This window comes from Diplotaxodon limnothrissa, linkage group LG2 (assembly GCF_057381915.1).
Source record: "Diplotaxodon limnothrissa isolate DT_005_m linkage group LG2, D_limnothrissa_male_GT1.1, whole genome shotgun sequence".
In the NCBI taxonomy this organism is placed as follows: Eukaryota; Metazoa; Chordata; class Actinopteri; order Cichliformes; family Cichlidae; genus Diplotaxodon; species Diplotaxodon limnothrissa.
The window spans coordinates 6,876,644-6,899,389 of NC_140597.1; the positions used below are offsets into that span (position 1 = coordinate 6,876,644).

The 22,746-nt window shown below is 38.5% G+C and overlaps 1 protein-coding gene across 1 annotated transcript in view; it reads right to left on the reverse strand.

Moving 5' to 3' along the window:
- The window catches only part of fstl5 (follistatin-like 5), a 183,255-nt gene that overhangs the window by 115,013 nt on the left and 45,496 nt on the right, over positions 1–22,746 (reverse strand). The window contains exon 4 of the mRNA XM_085360253.1: positions 20,081–20,329. Within this exon, the coding sequence (XP_085216379.1) occupies positions 20,081–20,329 (249 nt within the window). The remainder of the gene's footprint in view (positions 1–20,080; positions 20,330–22,746) is intronic.

Here is a 22,746-nt window from a genome sequence, read left to right on the forward strand (position 1 = left end):
CGCCTACAACGAAAGTATGTTTTTATATTCATTTTCCACTCTCAGACCATTAAATGCTAACTGACTTATGCAGATCTAAATATTCCTTTAATGTAATAATAATAACCCAGAAGATACTCCTGAAGCTTAGTAGAGCTTTAATTTTGATAAATCTGTTAAGTTACACAGTCACAACTTGTCCATGTGTCTTGTCCTGCCTTACTGACCAAAGTGCTTAAAGCATAGGCTCATTCATACATCACTTTTAATACTAATACTGTACAGTGCTTTTGCAGTTAAATACACTCATTCCACTCATTTTTCTGCAGCAGCTGTGTCTCTTTCAGTCTGATTATTTGTTTAACCCTTTCATGTTTTTCTGAAAAGATAACATTATAGTTTTATCTTCCTGTGTAAAATCAGCTGCTCTGCTGTAGACTTATATCATCTTTGTGACTGAGCAAATGCTGCCAAACACCACCCCCTTTATGTAAATGTGCTTAAAGCTAGATTGACAAACCCTGTGTTAACCTTTCCACATACTGATATTAGGGTGCTTAAAGCCACATAACAAAAAGATAACTTGTTTTGTAGTACAAAACCCAGCCTTCCGCCTATCGCAGTTTCTGGATAGAGTGGCCATCTAACTCACATTGGATTCCCTAAGGAGATCAAGGATTTTCTGTCTGACTGCAAGATGAAAAACTCTGAAAAGAGGCAGCTAAACTGGCTAGCTCGAAGGCAAACACAGCACAGGAAGGACTGGTGGTAACTTATTAGCAGCAACTTTCAAAATACTACCCAGGATATTGTTGTCCTGTAACGTAAATACATCAGACTCTGAAGTAAGACTAAAACCGGTCTCCAAATATTACTTAGGCAGCTCTTAATATACCTGAGCAGTCAGTCTAAATAAAGTCTACATGTGGAAAACACCAGAATTTCAAATTTTAAAAATGATTTGTTTATTACACTATCCTATTGCAATTACAGTATACACTATCCCATAATAACTGTTTGGATCACTCTGTTTTGGTTATGCTAGTGAAAAAACAAGTCCTTACATTCGCATCACTTAGCAATTCTCTATTTCCTCTCTTCCTTTATAAAAAAGTAGCTTGTTCACTTTATACTGTCCAGCAGCTGAAAATCCAACACATTTGTCATGTCACTGGGTCACATGTTTTTCACTAAATATAGAATGAGGTCAATGCTTTGATATTAGAAAACACCCACAATGCTGTAACCCAGTCAACCTCCCCCCCACACTCCTCTTCTTCTGTACATCTCTGTATCTATGACTTACTCACAAACGCTGCTTCAAGCAATGTTGGCAGCTATTGTTCACTTTCATTTCAGCAAATTTTACAAAGGTCTGATATCCAGGAAGGACAAAGTAGGTGGAAACAAAAGAGGAATAAAATGCAGAGAGCAATAAAAAGAAAACTTTTCAGGATAATGGCTCATGCAGGAAAATGGCTTTTAACCAATACTTTAATGGAAAGCCATGTTGCGCAGACTGCAAAAATGGTTTTGGAACCCATTCACTTCAAGTAAACAAACCTGCAACGGGATTCAATCGGCCAATTGAATCCCGACTGAATCATCAACAGTCTGCAGAGCTTTTAAGGGGTTATTTAAGCTTGTGTTGTCATTGGAATATTTTAGAGGACAAGGGGGGGGGGTAGAATGAAATTTAAATTAAAAACAAATGGAAACCAACAAAAAAGCTTAAAAGTTTATATTTATATTATAAAAGGATATTAATAAATTAATAAAACCTATAGTCCAAACTGTATCTCTTGAAAATGCACAATCTAGTAAACTGTTACTGAAAAAGTCATAACCTCACTAAATTACAAATGTATAGCCCTTATGTTTTCCCTGGTTAACTCAATTCTACTATTTATAGGTAGCTAAACTTATCTCTGAAAGTCCTCCTGTAAACATTAATGAAATTATTCTGCACTGACAACCTCTTATTCTGCACTACAGGGGAGAGTAACATCAAACATGTTTAATTGGCTAATTTGTCACATGATTGTTTGGGATCTGTGGCCTAGTCCTCAGCACACGCCTTTGATGGAATAATTGGCCATTTTGGGCACATAATGACATGCAAATGACTATAAGTTCCTTTGAAGCTGGCCAAGCTAGAAATAAAGCCATCGATCAAAGACACCAGTTTCTTGTCTTGAGGTTCACAAACCTGCAGTGGTGTGTGTGCTGTGTACAGGGGAGCCAACTGTACCAAAAATGGCACTAAACAGTGCTAATTAGTGCAGCATCTAAATAGATGTGCCGCTTCTGTAGGTTTCTATACGGCTGAAAAGTACCATGAAAAGAGAGATATAGTTTCATATTCTTCTCCGTTAGCAGGGGGTACTATAATTAAAACATTTTTTTCCAAAGGCTCATGGTTTGATATCAAAGACAAACTTGTCCTTCAAATCAATGCTGCACAATGTTTCCATCTAATATTTATAAATTGCTTGTTCTTTTGACTGTGGTGATGTTTCATCAGAAAGTACATTATATACTTTCCATTTTCACTCTAATAGTTAATAATTAATGAAAAAAGAAAACATATTTCCACCAACACCATGTTCTTTGTCTTCTATGCTCAGTTTCTTCCCAAGATCCTTGTTACTGTTCAATTTAAAATTCCAGCCTACACAGACATTGCTCTCAGACTAAGACCTTTTGGAGTGGCCTAAGACTTTTTACTTATAGAGTATGATTTTATTTTCTGTTAAAACTATAATAGACTACATGTTCTGCTTTTCTTAAATATGTTTTAGCTTTTTTCTCCCAGACCTGTCTGCAAAGAAGCACTATAAACAAACACACTGCAGCAAATCAGAATTGTCTATAGCATTGCTTTTTTTATACAGTCCATAGCAGATGGTGCTAATTGTTTGTATAAATAGGGTAAATCAAGCCTCAGGTGTCTAGACTGTGTGCCGCAGGAGAACACACACACAGAGGAGAAAAAATAAATAAATAGGAAGAAATACCACTCATAAATGAACACTGTATAAATTAGAAGTCTCTTTGTGGGGTAAATTCTCAAAGGCTTTTCCTTTCTGTGTCACTAAAATAGTACCCGTATAAATCATTATTTATAGATCAAGCATTAATCCAAATTAGAATTCATTTAATAACATGACATTCATGCCAACAAAATGCAAACACCTACTGTAAGTTTATTATGTTATTCACCAACACATGGCACCCTATCAGAGTTTTTCCTGGCTCAGAGTGAGCCTTTGGAGGAGGCTGACCATGCAAGTAACTACACATGCAGTAAAGGCACCAAGTATGTGCTTTTGTAGCTGACATAAATGGAGTTTGTATTATTATTCGAATACACAGTCAAAAGAAAGACAATTATGTTTAAATAAATCTTAAGGAAACTGTTTAAAAATATAATTTTAGAACAGTGCTGTTTCTTTGGATTTTATGCTGAGAAAAACTATGACTATGTATATAGCCACGACTGCAGTGAATACATATAACGAGGAATTTATTTGATCAGTGTTATATAAACACATGAAATATAGTGATGCATAGAAAAAGTACAGTGTGCATCACAGCTTCCAGCCATTGTTACATAATATATAATTTAATAGTCTAAGTAAAGTAAGTAGCTTATAACAAAGTAAGCTCGGTGTGATTCAATTACTGTGTTTATTGTTTGAGCTAGATTGGCTGTTAAGTTTCCAGACTAAAAACTCTGAAAGTCCATGCAGGTGTTATTGCTCTGTCATCAAATCAACACACTCTGCAAGTGGAAATGTTCTAATAAAGAGGAAAACAAAGTGCCTACATACAAAATAAAAGAAAAAAACAGATAAACACAATACAAGGACACTGAAAACCACAGATAAAGACAGGGAGTGTGTTTGCCCTATAAAATCAAAATCACATCACAGAAACTACTGCCAGTAAAGCCTATCATGTTTACTGGATTCAAGGGCACGCTGTCAGCTATGGATCAAATTAAAATATGAGATGACATCACTAATGTCCAGTGTACTACACAGCTCTCCATCACAGTGCTGTGTTATAATCATCATCATCATCATGGCTACGCTGCAGATCATTGCTTTACGGTTGATGGAGCCTTTACATAACCAAAGGGAGGAAGAGTAAAGTGACAGATTGCTGTGCAGAAACAACCCAGAGGAAAACAGATCAAGCAAATTATTAAAGAATTTCATTAAAGCTCCCCAAGTTTCTTTCATGTTCATCTATTTTTGTGTTTGGGAACTTACAAATCATCCCTTTCATTCTACAAAAATGCAATTTTACTATCATGAACCACATGCACCAAACTGTAAAACTGCAGGAAGAAAATGTATTCTTATGTTAACATGAGAAGTTTACTGTACATAGTACAAACTCTACAGGCTCCTGCCTTACTGGGCTGGGTACAAAAGTACTCCTGATATGAAATGTAAGGACACAGCAATGTAAGGCATGTGACTTTGCTTAAAGTACTGACTTAATAACAGTGTAAAAATGAATGTGTTAATGAATCATTCTTATTTAAAAATGTACTTATTATTATTTAAATAACATCAGTACACAGACATAGCACTGTGTTCTGCAGATGCAGAGTTTCTCTTCTCTCTTTCACCACGTACACCCTTCCGTACATGGACAGTCCAGAACAGACAAGAGACAGGTGACATTAATCAAGCTGACGATAACTCATAATTTTACCTAAAGTAAATAATGAGCTTTCAGCCTAGCATAACAAAAGAGCCCAACAGTGAAAGCATAGTCACAAGTTGCTGTTTCCCATTAAATCACAATTAATTCACAGACTATTGAAAAAGAAAAAAAATCACAAACCAACAGCATTTCTGGGTGAAGTGAGCATGAAATGACTCCAGACTGTGGAGCATTTGTTGTTAAGTTCCTCCATGCTGTTTAGCTTTCCTTCTAGCAAAATATGTGAGTCTAGCATTGCACTAAAGTAGGATAACATAGCAGTATTAAATTGAATTGATACGACTTTCAAGGCCCCGCGATTGGCCGATTCTCACTGACACCTAGTCCAGGATATTTCGTCTGTATTGGACTGGTATCTCCTTTAAGTATCAGATTAACAGATCCTTTAATTAGGGGCTAAAGTGGAACATTTTTTTGCATTTAGATGAAGGGCTCATGACTTTCAGTTGCCCTTGGGGACACAGGCCTTCAACATGAGTGATTTGATCAGCTCAGGAAGCTGCTGTTGGACTGTTGATACAGCTTGTAGTGAAACCTACTTATGGCAGGAGCTGCCATCCCACCCAGCTAAATTAGCTGCTAAGTCTTAGGGTTCAATGTTTTATCACTTTGACAGGAGTCAGGGCTGTGTATAAACAAACTAAACTTGCAGCCTATAAAACTAGATCACTTCTCTTGACATGGAAGAACAGCTTTAGGTCCTGTAGCCTTCGGTAAATATTGACTGCCTTCGCCATCTCCAGTCACTCCATGCTCTTGTCTTCCCATCTTTCAGCCTTAACTGTACAAAATAACACCACAGATATTATGCCACTCAGTCCAAGACTGCAGATTTCAGTGATTGACAATGCCAGTAAAACAAATACAAGTTGATGCATTTTGCCAAACCGTACAAGGTAAGTGTTCAATATACAACCGGCGCCTTCACTCATAAAACAATACGTTTGCAGATTCCAATGTATTCTTGTTGAGGATGTTTGATTTACATTGAGGTAACATTTCTCCCTCAGCCCACTGTTTTTTAATTCTCTGCATCCAATTATTTAACATTTTTTCTACACTCCATCTTCAGTGGATCCTTCCCAACAAGTGCAGGAGAAAAGCTATTCCTGCTAACCACAACAGAGTAATGAAACTATTGTACTCTAAATTTGCCCAATCAGTTTTCAGCAAATGGGCTAGTGCTAATCCCTACAGCTATATCATACAGCCACGCTTTTTTTCTACTGAATCTGTTTTCATTCAGTTATAATAAGGAAGGTCAGCGCTGCCATGTATTCAGTGATATGACTATCATTAGCAGATCACTGTGTCAGAGAAAAAGGCTGGGAAAAAATCAATAAAAAAGCTACATCTCTGTTTTGCTGTAATGCCTGAACTCTGATTTAGGGTGACTATGTTCTGCTCTCCAAGTTGTCCAATAACAAAATTTTGTGCAGTGTCAATTTAGGGAAGTATGAATGGGCATTATCACGGCTCCAGACAGCAGACTTTCTCAGTGTCTCCTTTTAAAAGGTGGCAAAGTCATAGAGGCTACATTTATTCCTGTGGTAGAAAGTAATTTCAGTGCATTCTTTCAAGCATATTGCCTTCAACCTGGCCTTGTATTTCTCCATTCTCTGCATAATGTCAAACATTAATTCTCTTACTGACCATTTAAGAAGAAAAAGCCGGCTGGCACTGGTCTCATGCAAGGTGTGGATTGTTATGTCTCAGGATATGTTGCTCTCTTAGCTTCTTTATCTTTCAGATAATGACTTGTTTGCCCTTAATCTATATTTCCTTGACTGTGATAAGGTTTTTGTCATAAATATCCATTTTCAGTGTAAGAACTGCAGAGAAACTGTATGACGGCACATAGACGTGTCATTTATTGTGTCAATTTACACACACAGAGGCCTTGTGGATGTGTATGTGTATATCTGTGTGTCTGTCTTCCTCTTTTTAGTGACAAAAAAGACAAATGTGATCCTGCATTGACTGATTTAATACACATCAGTTAAGCACATAATCGGGATAGATTGAACTTTAACATTAATCTCCTCTGCCCTGAGTATTGCAGAATACAACATACTGTCTCATCTATATGTCAAATATAGAATAATATGACAGAAAACTTTGAAAAGAGTATTTTTAAACATCTCAGAACTACATCCCTATGATCATTAAGTATTCCAGTGTTTTATTAAAGGGAATATTCTTCTTTTGTTTTTTTGTGACTGACTTGAATGAGTCCGTCTTATTCCGAAAACAACCTTTAATCAACAAAGCATATCAAGATGTGCACAGACTAACTTTAGAGTTGACTGGCACCAAGACCCTGCAGCTGACAATGGTTTGGACGTCCTTGCGAACTTAATGATTCACAGGTCTAGATTTTAATGAGCAGCTTGTTCTTTGGCACTGCTGCCGATGACAGTGCCAGGTCCTGTAGAGAGGTCGCAGCATTAATGGCGCCACAGAGTCATTAAAAGAAAGCAAGAACACACAGGAGGTTCTGAAACCCTGTACACAAGCTGATCTCACTGGAGTGACTCTCCAGTGGGAAAGGCGCAGACACATCATTAAGGTAGGATGTCTCTAGAGGCCGGAAGCTATGATGCTTCATGAGCATGTTTTTCTTGGTGGAGCCCGCGGGAGTTGTCCACAAAGAGTTTGTTGTACTAAGAATGCCAGGGAAGCAGCTAATAACAGAAGCACTTTACTTCTACAAGCCCTACTTTTATAGACATAACCTAATTACAGATGCTCACCATAGTTCTGCTGCCTTACATGATATTGCTGCAAAGGACAATATGTACCATTGCTCTACAACAGTGCTTCCCAAACATTTTCCAGCCACGTACCCCTTGAAACATGTCACCCTCAGCCGCATACCCCCTACTACGAACGATTCTTAATTAGTGTCTATAAATACATTGCAATATCGCATGCATAAAAATAAATACTGCACAGTCGATTATTTCTCACCACCAAATGAATTTATTGATATTTTTTAGTAATGACAGAGTTTTAATAACAAACTTTACTACTTAATACTAGCAGTGTATCAAAAGATTTATTAGAATTCACTTTTTTGTCGAGAGCATAAAGGCCATGAACTTTCATTAAACAGAACTTTATTTAATGTGATGGATGTGCTTGAGCAGAGGCACACAGCTCTTCAATGTTTGGCTCAATTTGGGAAAGGCTGAGTCTTAAATCGTTTTCCACACAAAGTCTTGCTCTGTATTTTGTTTTCATGTTTGTTAAAGCAGAAAATCCCCTTTCGCATAAGTATGTGGTGGCGAAAGGCATCAGAGTCTTGACAGCGCGTTTAGCCAGCGCGGGCTGTTCAGTGCGCAGCCCTATCCAGAAATCCGCCAGGTTCTTTTGAGCGTGTTCAACTTTTAGAGATCCATCTGTGGCGATTTCAATTAGGCTCTCCTGGTCAGACGGTGATAACGAAGTAGGCATGGCGGTGAACGGGTGACGTATCCAATCATTTGAGCCGCCCGTCTCTGGGAAGTATCGGTGTAACTGCATCTCCAGCTCCTCAAGGTGCACATTACATTCGCGCTTTACACTTTTAGATAGTGTGAGATCATTAGAGCACAGAAAATCATGCAGCACAGGAAAGACTTCAGTGTTGTTTGTATCCAAGCAGTTCTTCCAAAGGTTTAACTTCTTTATCATGGCCTCAACTTTATCTTGAACATTGAATATAGTTGCAGAAACGCCTTGTAATCTGAGATTGAGCTCGTTCAGACGAGAAAATATATCACACAGATAAGCCAGGCACGTAAGGTACTCTTCATCATGCAAATGTTCAGACTAGTGATGTGCGGATCGATCCTGAAATATCGATTCCTCCGATACCAATCATTTATGTTCTAGAATCGATTCTCACATTAAAATATCGATATTTTAGTAATTTAGAGTAAATTTGTAGTTTATCATTAACAGGAACACAGTGGAAAGAAACTATAACATTCGGATTGCCTACATTCAAAGGAACTACTTCCTCTTCCGCCTTTCATAGTCATGTGCGAAATACGGCTGTATAAATGTCTCGCAGCCCCTTGGCGTGCGCACTCACAACAATGGCTGAGCGTAATTGTGCGGATGTATTTTACCTCCACAAACAGCTGAGCCGTGGTTTGCAATAAATGTGGCAAAAAAAAGTGAGGTGTTGTGGCCATACTTGCCAACCTTGAGACCTCAGAATTAGGGAGACATTCAAAAGGGCTGTTTGGGCGGATAAAAAATATTTTACAGGGTTTATTTATCGGATAAAATACGTTAAATGTCACCGTTATTATTGGCCGGCCCGGAAACAGCGGGGGTGTCCAAATTCAGAGGCTGCTTCCACCTGAGGACCGGCCTTCGCGGTCTAAAGAAAGCCGGGTAGTACGTCACGAGCTCCCTCGGTGGAGTGAAACTGCCGTCTGCTCCTTGCTGTCTAAAATATAACCGGACACTGACGTAAACTCTTCTGTTTAATCAGTTTTCTGTTTGACGTTTATTCAGCTGTGTGAAAACCCCGGAGGAACCCTCCCGAGGGAATAATAAAGTTTAATTTAATTTAATCTAATCTAATAACTTTAATCTCAGCCAAACCGATTTACTCACGAACAAATAAAACACTGAAAAAGCCAAACAAGAACATTTTTAAGTTATCAAAGTGACTTGTACATCATGTTTAACCCGAGTGGTGAAAGACCGCGGGGGTTTGAAGACGATGTGTCGGTCGGCTCAGATATTTGAAGTTTACACAGCTACATTCTCACCTGAAAATATGTTAAAAGTTTTTTTGCGACCCAGAAAGAGAAATAAGAGTGATATTAAAACTACGTCGCTGCCGTCATTGTTGGAAACTGGAATTGGCTGGGCCGCGCTATGAATTCTGCGATATGGTTTTTCAACTTTGTTGTCCGGGTGGAAAATCTGGAGAAAGGTGGGATTCTCCCGGAAAAATCGGGAGGGTTGGCATGTATGGTTGTGGCAACATCACTAACCTTTTCAAACACCTCAGAGTAAATCATATCACAAAATATGACGAGCGTATGTTGAGGCGAACTGAAGAGGAGGAGAGGGACAGGTGCTGCTAGGGTGAGAGTCTCTCACGGAGTCCTTTAGTCCTCCAGGCAGGCAAGGTGTTCAAATAGCACACAACTTTAGTTTTTTTATTTCTATATGATGAACTCTGCATTATTAAGTGATAAGAAGAAGGTATTCTGATGTCCTGTAATCATTATGACGCTATAATTTGAGATACAATAAATAAAATCCGTTTTGTACAAAGTATCGGTATCGGATCAGTATCGTCGATACCACCCTGAATATTACTTGGTATCGGATCGGAAAGGAAATCAGTGGTATCGCACATCACTAGTTCAGACAGCTCAAAGGGATGGTTATTGAAGAAAACTTTAAGTTCATCCCTCAACTCACAGAAACGGGTCAGCACTTTCCCTCTAGATAGCCAGCGAATCTCTGTGTGGAGTAATAATGTCTCATGCTCGCTGCCCATCTCATTGCACAACGCAGCAAATAAGCAGGAGTTCAGCGGCCTGGCTTTCACAAAGTTAACCATTTTTACACTCGTGTCCAAAACATGTTTCAAACGGACAGGTATTCCCTTTGCAGCAAGAGCCTCTCGGTGGATGCTGCAGTGTACCCAGGAGGCATCTGGCGCGACTGCTTGCACACGCGAAACCACACCTCCGTGTCTCCCAGTCATGGCCCGTGCGCATCAGTACAGATGCCAACACATCTGTCCCACACGAGTCCATGTGTGTTCATGAATGTGTCCAGCTTTTGAAAAATATCTGCGGCAGTTGTCCTTTGTTCCAGTGGTTTACAGAACAGCATGTCCTCCTTGATGGTTCCTTCATGAATGTAGCGCACATATACGAGAAGATGCGCCAGGCCAGCCACATCCGTGGACTCATCTAGCTGTATTGCATAAAATTCACTGTGGTGCATGCGCAGAAGTAGCTGCTGTAAAACATTTTCTGACATTGCATTGATGCGCCGTGAGACAGTATTGTTTGATGATGGAATGGACTGTATCGTCTTTTTTGCCTTTTCCCCCAACATTGTCCCTACCATATCTAAAGCAGCAGGGAGAATGAGGTCCTCCACAATAGTGTGGGGTTTGTTGTTTTTAGCCACTCTGTAACTGACCATGTAAGATGCTTGTAGTCTGTTTTTATTCATAAGATCTGGCACCTGAATGCAGGTTTTACTTGTTGAAAGTGATTTTAGCTGTCGCTCAAAATATTCCCTTGGTTTATTTTTCAAATGGGGATGATTTGTCTCTAAATGTCTGCGCAAAAGTGAAGGTTTCATTGAGTTCTGAGACAATACTTTTGCACAAATAACACACTGTGGCCGGGAAAATCCACCAATATTTATACACGTAAACCCCAGCGAAATATAATTGTCATCATATTTGCGCTTCTTTGATGAGGTTGTGTTACAGTCCGAGCTGTCATGCTTTCTCCCACTTTGACGCTCCGCATCAGACACTTCATCACTTTCCACATGGCTGGCTCCAGCTATGCTAGCCACTTGGCTAGTAACCACAGATACATCCCTGCTAGCATCCAAATCTGACGAACACATTGTTGTTGAACAATCACCTGTGCGGTCACTGGAAAATGCATCTTCAGACATGAGCTTATTGGTTGTTGTGGCCGGTGTCTCTGTGGTAGGGCCTTTTTTTCTTGTTAACCACTTGTCCATTTTCGCGCTGCACTGAATGCTTGGAGGCAACTTCAACTGTTAGGTGTCAGTCATTTGGGTCATTTGGGCAAATCACGCCCATGTATTTTGTCAGAGCTATTTTTTTGCTGAACACCAGAGGATGGTATATAGTCATGTATTTAACAGTCAAATAAAACTTCATTAGCGCAAATTTCGGCTTTTAAAATTTTTGATCCCCACTCCAACCCCAACCCACGCGTACCACCTACAGCCACTTGCGTACCCCCGAGGGTACGCGTACGGTAGTTTGGGAACTACTGCTCTACAATATTAAGAGTTGATTTAATGTCCTTAACAATTTAGGTTTTGGGGGGGGGGGGGGGGGGGGATATTTGTTATTCACTGGAGTTTAAAAGCAAAAACTCTTTCTCACCTTTTGTTATAAGCCAAGCTATGCATGGATGCAAAAATACAAGGGACACCTAAAATCTTTTTGATGATCCAAATGGTGTGCTGCTCCTAATCACTCTTCTTTTTTCCTTACAAAGAAGCAGTAGATAAATTAGACCCAGTGGCAGCCAGTTTTCTCTGCTTGCACGTTCCAAGCAAGTCAGTAACATCTTCATATCAGTGCCACGTATCAGTAACATCATACATTTCTCATCCATGCAACATTCCCCTATCCTAGTCTGTTTCTTTAAGACTGTCAATCACTGCAGGTGCCAAGTCATGTGATTTTGACATCACTTTTGGGGGGCAGCCTCATTCCCATTTTTTCATATACTGAAGCACAAATGATGCTAACGTAAACTTACAAACAGAGCCTAAGTGTAACTATTACAGTCCTGCATTAAATAAAATAGTAATAATAATAAAATATGATAGAATGAGTCTACTTTGGCACTCAGCAGGGCAGGAGAACAGAGTGGACATGGGAAAAAGACAGTCTTTGAGTGTCGTATCAAATTTGGCAAATGATTAATATCAAAATGCTTTTAAGGCTACACGAAACAAATATTTTTCAGACTGAATTACAAATCATTCTCATAAGCCAAGAATTTGCTTCAGAGACAAAAATTCTATCATCAGTCCCCTTACCCCAAATCTTCTTACTATCATGTATGCCTTCTGCTCTGACACATACAGTGTGCCCCTTATATATTTTATAGTTAAGATTACTCAGATCTAATTGGTTTAATTAATCTGAGCCCGTCTACCTTTCACGTTTTACTAACTGTTGACAAATATGTGCATATCACAAATCAGTCCCTCTGGGTGCTTCAAGAAGCTATTTTGTTTAACTGGGTCATGGATTTTTACAATCAGAATTTCCCATCTTTTAACAGATTTAGCGCAACGATATTTTAAACACGCAGCATTATGTCCATGTGTGTATGTATAACAATGTAGGTGCTAGAGATCAGTCAAATTTTAACCAATCTATGCACTGTATTGTCTGAAGTCTGAAGTCATGGTGTTTCAAAGTGGTCTCAAATTATACCGCAGCATGGAATCTGCTATTTCATGGCTTTTTAATGATGTTTTACGCATTGCTGATACTTTTTACTCCATTCTTGTATTGCTTGATCTCACTGCTATTGGCTGCAGACTCCCATCTCTGCACAGCAAAATCTCTAGTGTTAAATTAACACTGGAGAGTGTCTATATGGGTCCACACCTCTGAGTGTTAAATACAACACTGTTGAGTGTTAAATTAACACTTTTCACAGTGTTATATGTTTAAAAGTAACCTAGTCAGTTTTGAAGATTAACAATGGCTAACACTGAGCAGTGCTGATTTTCTAACACTGGAATATTTCTAACATTTTGAGTTATTTTCCAGTGTTAGAAAATCAGCACTGCTCAGTGTTAGCCATTGTTAATCTTCAAAACTGACTAGGTTACTTTTAAACATATAACACTGTGAAAAGTGTTAATTTAACACTCAACAGTGTTGTATTTAACACTCAGAGGTGTGGACCCATATAGACACTCTCCAGTGTTAATTTAACACTGGAGATTTTGCTGTGTGCAGGACCTGTACACCTCCAGGACATTGCGGCGTGCAGCTCGGATCTCAGCTGACCCTTCTCACCCTGGACACAGTCTGTTTGACCTGCTCCCCTCAGGCAGGAGGCTCCGGTCCATTCGCACCAGAACCTCTCGCCATAAGAACAGTTTCTTCCCCTCTGCTGTTGGACACATGAACAATAACCATATGACTGTTCCCGCCACTAACACATGACCCTACGCTGTGTTCACTGCATCATTCCATGTTTGGCACTGATCACCACCTGCACTCATGTATATATCATGTATATATCTATCTATCTACTTAGCACTTTTAATTCTTATTCTCATTTTTATTTTCATGTCTATTTAAGCTTAATTTATAACAGTATTTATAACAGTATGTTTGCACTGAAGCACCGCAGCAATTTCCTAATGTTGTAAACCCGCTCAACATTTGGCAATAAAACCCTTTCTTATTCTGATTCTGATTCTATGTTTTTAATCTGTGGACTATGAGACTGGGTATTATTGTCCATGGCCATGACCTAAATTGGTTCAACTTTCATGGAAGTCTTTTCCGACTAATGATCCTGCTTTCAGCCACTGGTTACTTCCCTTTTAAAACAGCCTCTCTGACATGGCCTAATTCTTCTAATTCTGTTTTTATTATGTATGCCACCTCTTGGGTCTTCATTCAGAAAATATAACACAGCCTATTACTTGGTGATATACCAAATATTGAAACCTGAAACTGAAACTTGTGTGTAAAACCTTGAAGCTGACATTTTAGTCATTTTTAGACAGTTTCACTTCTGCCCGTATAAGAAGTCTCTAAAACCGTAAATCGTAAATCCTATTTAGAGAGCCTATGTTATATTAATCGTTTGGTAAAATTAAAGTTACACAAGAAATATCTGTTATAATTACTATATTACAGCAAGTTGCTTCAAAATTCAAGATTATCAGCAGAATAAAAACAATAATCACCAATCACAATACCATGGTAAGGCGATATAATAAAACAATATTAAACATCTAGAATATATTTCAATTAAAATATTTTGACACTAATTCTAGCATGAGAAGGAGTTGTGAAATTATAATGTATATCTTGTTCATTAACAAATACTGGAAAATTGTAACTCTGAAACATGGTCATGTATTTGTTCGGTTTATTTTTGTTTTGTTTTTTAATCCAGTAACCTTGAAAAAAACGCTGGACTGAACCACATGATCTTGCACATGTTCACAGGAATGGAGAATTCATTTATATTCTGAGCCTATGGCAATAATTCTAACTCTATCAAATCACAGAGAAAAAATGTGTCTTCTTCCAAAATGCTCAAACCAATATGTTATGCAACTGCCAGAAGTCTCCAGCACACCATTTCACTTCATACAGGTATGATGTCAAGTAATAACATCAGTTCATCCCCAAAGCTGAAACACAGACAGGATCAAAGAGTAAAACTTCATCCATCTTGCAGCATGCAACAGCAAAGTAAGTGATGCAATGCAACAATACAGTTAGTAGTAAATAAAAAATTAAGAAGGACTGGTGCAGGAATTTTACTGGAAGCTGAATGTCTAAAGTTTTTCCTCAATGTATGATCTCCCACATAATTGGATGCACTTAATGCACTGTAACCACTTGCTTGATGTGGCGCAACCGTAGCCCTAATTGTCTCCACTTGTGGCAATTGCTCGCTGCAGAGATTGCTCGTCTTCATGCCCACATTGCCCTCCACAGATTGGACAGGCTTTTGTGCACCACTTAATTTTCAATCAGATTCGATCCTGGTTAAGTTGCCGTGCAGTGTGAGAGGAAAATGGGGGTCATGTGTTCTCCCCGGTGCTAACGAGAAGCTTCAGTCAACACATGGCTGTCATTTTTTATCCTGTCTTTCATAATAGATAAAAGGCCCAGCAAATGTTTGGCTGACAAGCCCTGTCCATTTCCAACATAGATCCATCCAGCTAGGACCAGAACCAAGAGTGACTCAACTTTTTATGCATATGGATGTCAGTTCAAAAGCAATCATTTTCATGGCTCTATGTTAAAGCTGGCCTAGAGGGCTAATTGTCTGTCTGTCAAATTAAAATGAAGCAAAATCTCTTCAGTGATCAAGAGATCCTGGGCTTGTCTGCTGATGATATGTGGTCTCATTAAGACATCACAATGACATTTAAATAACTGTACAGTTTAACAGCATCTATTAATAAATCAAGGCACCATGGCATCATGGGTAACGCTGATGAACATATTCAGATCAGCATTTAGATTTTTTTTTAATTCTCAACTATCATATACAGTACTCAAGGGAAAACTGAATATATAAGTAAGCGCTATATAAATGCAATCCATTATAATTATTATAAGTAATATAGATAGTTAGACTAACAAATGTGTGTTGGTATGTGATTGGCAGATGACTGTTTGACAGTCATCATTTTATCAGCATCTGTATAGCCAACAGCAACAAAAATATGAACCAATTTGTCCCAGCCAACAAAGCGTTAGTAGCTCTTGCATGTCATGACAGTTATAGCATTGTGTTTCGAAGTAAACAACCAATTGTCACCTAATACAGCAAGATTAATATGTTGAACAGTATACCGCACCTTATGCTGTATAAGATAAACCTTCTGTGTATTAATTCAATATTCAACAGTAATTCAATATAGCATATCTGAATAATACCTATGATTCGCATCCAAAGAAGGACAAGGGCAGCATCAGTTTTAAAAAAGCCTTTAGAAAAATATGCGCCAAACATGTTCATCATAAACCACCTCCTCAAATTCAACACTAAGATCCTAGCAGCATGAACCCAGTAAACTTAGTTTCAATTCATTGTTTATTGATCAAATATTGGAACTGTGAACTACTTACCTTGATTTTTTTCCTTTTCACTTTAGAATGACAGATTATGCTTGAAAGTGTTAACCAAGAAGCATGAAGGGAGTGCATATCTTTGCCAATATCTATAGTTAGTCATTATTCCTTGTCTATTCAGATTTATAATCTGATTTTTTCTAAATGACTTTCTATATACTGCTTATGGTAAAAACAAACCGAATAGAGGAAAAATGTATATTGTTTCCGAGCACGGCAGGTTTATTAGCATTAGTCCCTCCAATTTTGTAAGAATTCTTTGGTTTAAACAGCTTTCTTCATTAGAGAAAAGAAGAAAAAGAAGCTTTTCACAAATGGCTTAGCTATCTTCCAAATCTAAATGAAAGCTTTATTGTATATAATAAGGTAACTTTAACTCTTTAGTCTAACATTAGATTTGTCAGATCTTCAGTCTTACATTGTGCACAATCAATAATGTCATGGGATAAGGGACTTGATTTTCCTTAGCCAAGCAATAAATATCAGCCTGAATTTATGCAATTTCAAAAAAAGAAGTACAATGTGCACCTTACTACAGTTTGCAGCACAGTGGTGCAAGTGATGCTTAAAAACTTAATTACCAATTCTAAATTTGCAATGCTGTGGTAAATAAAATGCCATATACACCAGTCCAATTCCATTCCCCAATTAACTGTTCAGTAACAATATCTGGGGATGTTTTGTTTTGTTTTTTTAAGTAAGAACTGGCCATTTAAATCATCCCTGTGACAGAGCACAACTTGACCCTCTACTAATGAAAGCTTTAATACAGCTTTAATCTCACTCATGGTTCTGATTGGTTAATTGTTAGTCAACCGACAAGTTGATGACTGTTCTTTTTTAGAAACTGCTGTTTTATGTCACAGCACCAAAAGAAACAGTCCACAGTCTCAAAGGTCTGGACCCAAGCAAGCGCTTTAGAGGCAGCTAATGCTGAAAGAAGGGAGGAAAAGTCATTATTATGCTATGATAATGAGTATATATCTTCCTGTTGCTACATAAATTGGACCCATTACCTGGAGGACAAATAATCAAGTAACATATTTAACATGCCATTGAGGGCACATTCTGCTTTACCCACTAATAATCCCTGGATCATAATTACATCTAGATCTGGCTGTAAGCCCTATTACATTTGCTCAATTATTCCTTTCCTCTCGCTGCTATGCTGCCTTTTGTACTTGCAACAAAGAACAAATTCCCTGAAGCTGTCTAACATTTAAGCAATCGCTTTGTTTTCCAATGTAAAGTTTAAAATCACAAACAATTTTTAAAAATATAATTTATGGTTTAATTTCTAAATATTTTAAAGTGCAGAGGAGAAAAATAATACTGTGATTACTAATCGCTCCAACAGGCTCCTGTGTCCTCTCCCTGGAGCTTTTATCCGATGAGAAATTGATTACATATCAGTCACAGCAGAAAGAAAAACTATCCGGACTGAACAAAGGATGCAATGTTTAAAAAAAGAAGGAAAAAAAAGAGCCTTTGTTTCCCCCCCTTCTTTTGGCTCTTGTTGATCTGATATTGATCACCTGACACTGGTCAAATATCCCACTCTGCATTCCGAACAGATGCTGATGAGTGGGGAGGGGATAGCCTGACAGGACAGGGCACATGTGGCAAGCTAGTTAGGACAGTCACTCACAGGAGGATCATTGATCTAGATGCCGTTTTGTGTTTTTAGGATAAAATGCATGCTCAAGTGTTAACACTGCCTTACCTGCATCGCTTTTTTGCTCCCTTAACGTATTCCAAGTCATGAGGCTGCAGTTTTAAGATGGTTTGTATGCCGGCTCTTGTATTGTAAAGGGAATTGATGTAAATGCTTGTTTTCCTACCTACACTTAGGCTTTGTTCATCTTTAAATTGAACATTTCAGTAGTGGAAGAAGGCATACTTGGGTAAGGAGGATGTGCTGTTTGTTTTTGTTTTGGTTTATTTTGGTTTTACATCCCGAGAATGTTGTCCTCAAAACTCTCTGTAAGGAGGACCGCAGAGAGTTTCATGTGCGACACTATATAGATCCAAGCACCATTCCTAGTCTCTTGTGAAGTTACTTTTCAAAGTTAACAAGTATGTGGAGAAACCCTGTCAAATCAATGCAGATGCAGTCTCTCATGAATATTATGCATATGCTGTATGTAAGGATTTTTCATCAATCCCCTTTGACCTGAAAGGAAAAGGTGCAGAGTGTCAGGAGCTTTTACTTCAGTGATGTCTAGCATTGTGAAGGGAGAAGAGCCTGTTTCCGGGGACTAAGAATAATTGGTATGTTTATACAATCAATGGTAGAATGCAGTCAGCCTTCTCTGGGGAAATATGAACACAACAGCACTACCACCTGCTCCTACCTCTAAAGTGTGCTTTGCAAACCAGAGAGAGCTATATGACTGGTTTCAGGTAGCGTCCTCTTTGTTAAGCTCCTTTCACTATGCGGTATTAATATGGTAGTGTAAATGTAAATAAAATGTCATGGATGTCTGCATGTTCAGTAATGTGTTAATTTTGATTTGGTTATTCAGGCAGATTTTTTTTAACATCATCTGCTTGAATTTTGACATGACATATCTAAATGTGAAGCAAAGCATGCATCTTTTTCACAACCATAACTGTTCTGCTGATATCTTGCTAATTACTATGCTGCTTTTGATGTTTGCTTGTATAAAACTCCCACATGAATTCAACAACATCATTATTTTCTCTATGACAAGATGAAAATGCAGATGCCATACTGGATAACTGCTTTACTGTGTACATTTTTACCTACACCAACCATGGCTCGTTAAACAGGCTCTGACTCACAGTCAATTTTTGTGAGAAAGAACATATTAATGACAACAACAAATTTCTATATGTTGTAATACCCCATAAAATCATCAGTTGAAATCTATGTGGAAATTTCCACTCCGGATCTGGGATGAGAGAGCTGAGTGTAAAAGCGAAGCTCTCAATGAGCTGTGGGTCGTGACCGAAAGAATGAGATCGTGAATACAAGCGGCGGAAATGGGTTTCCTCCAAAGGGTGGCTGGCCTCTCCCTTAGAGATAGGGTGAGAGGTTCAGCCATCCGGGAGGGGCTCAGAGTAAAGCCGCTGTTCCTCCACATCGAAAGGAGCCAGCTGAGGTGGTTCGGGCATCTGACAAGGATGCCCCCTGGGCGTCTCCTGGGCGAGTTTTCTGGGCATGTCCCACCGGGAGGAGACCCAGCACACGCTGGACAGATTATATCTCTCGGCTGGCCTGGGAACACCTTGGTGTTCTGCCGGATAAGCTGGAGGAGATGGCTGGGGAGAGGGAGGTCTGGGCTTCTCTGCTTGGGCTGCTGCCCCCGCGACCCAGCCCCGGATAAGCGGAAGAAAATGGATGGATGGAATTTCACAACAGCAAAGATAGAGACAAAATGTAAAGTTTTTCTAGACGTTTCCTACACATGCAATTTTTATCGCCAGGTAACCACCATATTTAAGCACTGCCTTTAAAAAAACATTGCCCAAATAACCTCTCAGAAGTATTACCAAGATGACTGTCAAGTGAACAGATTTGCTTAAAGAAGATTTGCTCAAATCAGGACTTTTTACTGATGTAAAACATTGTTACAATAAGCAGTGGGTGTATCCAAAGGTATTTCTAATGGCAACTTAAATATGTTAAATCCTGCAAGTGACGGGGCCATTTTGACTTCATATACTGTTCATTACTAAAGGTACAAGGTGGACTAGATAACACATCTGTCATGAGAAATATGTCACAAAGCTTCTTACCTTTGTAGAAGCACTCTTCACTGTGCATGATGGTAATCCTGTGTCCTCTGATGCACGAGGTTCGGTGGAGCTCACAATGGTTCTGGTAGAGTTTCCCATCTGAACCGCACACCGGCTTGTAGTGTGGTTTGCAGTGATCCAAGCACTTGCACTCCCCTTGGTCGGTCTCATGATTGACCACACAATGGCGTCCCAAGCCACAGTACTTGTGTTCACATGGACCCGGATAGCTGTTGTGCCCCATAAAGCCTAGAAAACACACAATGGGGCGTAGAGCATTACACTTCTGTCTGACTTTAACTCGTGATCTAAACAGGTTCCTGCCAGACACAAATCAAAAGCCTGGATTTAGGCTCCTGTCAAGGGCTGGATCTAATTCAGGCTTTTTCACTGTCCCCTAGCCCCTCGGGGAATTCCCATCAATACAGGAAGGTGTTTTTCTCAACTCAAAGTGTCAGTGAGATCCATAAATTATGCAAGTCAAGTTCACTGTAAACCATTCACAGTAGGAAAAAGCAAAGAAATACATTTCTTTTTTTAAATTCATATTTACACCCGTGTGTCCTGAAAACCTCCCACTGAGTGGACTGATGAAAGAAAATGATTAACTAGACAAGCATATTTACAATAACAATCAATCAGTCAATCAATCAATCAGTTAACTTTAGTAGTTCAAAGACTCCACCCTTATGGTGAATGGATCCAGCAGCTCTTTTATTCCACTTTTCTGCTTTGAGGTTTCAAATATTTTATAAGCCTAGGAATGTGACAAGAAAACAGTGCAGTTCTATAAATTTGGGATTCACCGTCTTTGCTTCACTAATGAATATTTTCATTGTCGTCAATACAAGCTACAGAATTTCTATGGTCTTTTGATGGTTTCTATGATCTTGGTCTACTACCTAGGCTAAACCTTTTTCAGCGTGGCCTATCTAAGTTAACATCTAACACTGGCAAAAGTGCAAGAGCTACCTAAAAAAGATCAATATCCTTTACACAAACTCGTTTCAAATTTTTGATTTAAGGTTATCATAATGGGAAATTTTCCCTGTGTGCTCCCTTCTTAGGCAAAACTCAACATACATGTGCACAGAGGTTCAAGAGAGAATGTAACTATAACTGTGCAAAAGAACAGGAACAGGAACAATGAGAGTCATTCACAGTATAGTATAGTATAATATGTGACACGGTATTATTATTTCATTTCTAAATATCATTTTGTTCTGTAGAACAAAACCATGGTAACCATGAGAACATCTTTTAAAAACCTGGTGTTTCATCTCAATCGTAGCGATTATTTCCTACAAGATATAGACTAGTGATAATGTCATAATTAATCAATATATAAACTTTTCCAGTATTATTTTTGTTGGTATTCATTATATTTTTCTAACCATTTGGATCTTTTAAAATAAATTATGAACTGTTTAAGAAAAGTCCCTAAATGAATTAACAGCTCCCTACCAATTAAGTTGACAAACAAGGTTAGAAACAAGGTCAGTATACTTAAAACTAAACTAAACTTAAATGGTAAAAAAACCCAAAGAAAACTCGATTTTAAGAAAAAAGCACTGATACATTGTTGTGTTCCTAAAATGAACTAAAATGCAGACAAACTCTTGTTAGCTTTAGGTTTTGTCAGTTTGATCAAATGTGGCAACAGAACAAGGATGAGGAGGCTTTGGTCCAGATGTTTACTGGCACTTGACATGTTTACAGGACAGGTTTTTGTACTGTGAAAGCCATTACAGATGAGCATGTCAATGGCTGCATAAGAGGTGAGTCTGAAAATTATTTTTATGCACAAAATACAAGCATGACTTTTACAAGTCCAGTACGTTAAGGCATCAGTGTTTGTCTGAACGTAAAACATTTTGCCATGCCAAACACTAACCATATCATAATAAATTGAAAGCTTAAACTAAACGAACTAAAACTAAATATTTCAAACAATAAATATTAAATGGACCCACTCTTGAAACTAACAAATTAAAAATGGATGGAAAGAAAAAATTTGAAATTAAATATGAATAAAAACTCATGAAAAATACAAAACTCTAATAACTTTGATTGGAAACCACAAGGAGAGGGTTTGTTTACAAGGTCAATGTGCCCCTCAGTGTACATGTGCAGTACCTCCACCTTGCTGCAAGTGGGAACTGAATGACCAGAAGAGATGGAGCAGCTTGTATTTTGCAGTAACCAATGTATTTTCAAATAAAGTGACCCTTAAAATAGCAAGGGCTACAATGTCATTCAGTATTCATTGAATTCTAGGGTTAAGGAATTGAGGATTTAAAATGAAAAAATAACCAAAACCCGTATGTGTGAAAGGTGTCCTTGAGTAACAGATTTATTTCTGGAAGACTATAAGGTTGCAGTTCTGCAACAAACCCTGATCTCTGACCACTGTGTGGAGGAGGGGAAAAAAGGAGGAAAAGACGTAATAAGAGAGCCAAACATCACAGCTTATATGGTGATTCAGCAGCAAACATAAATAAAATCATGAAGCTGTGTGATTTGTGAGGATGACTTCATTTACAAGGGGTTTTATGAGTGCAAGGTCAGTGTGATTTTCTCTGTGGTCTGCCTTTTCAACCTGTATGAACACTAACACGACTTGACAGGCCACAGATCAGTCCGTACAGTAACCCATGAACCATATC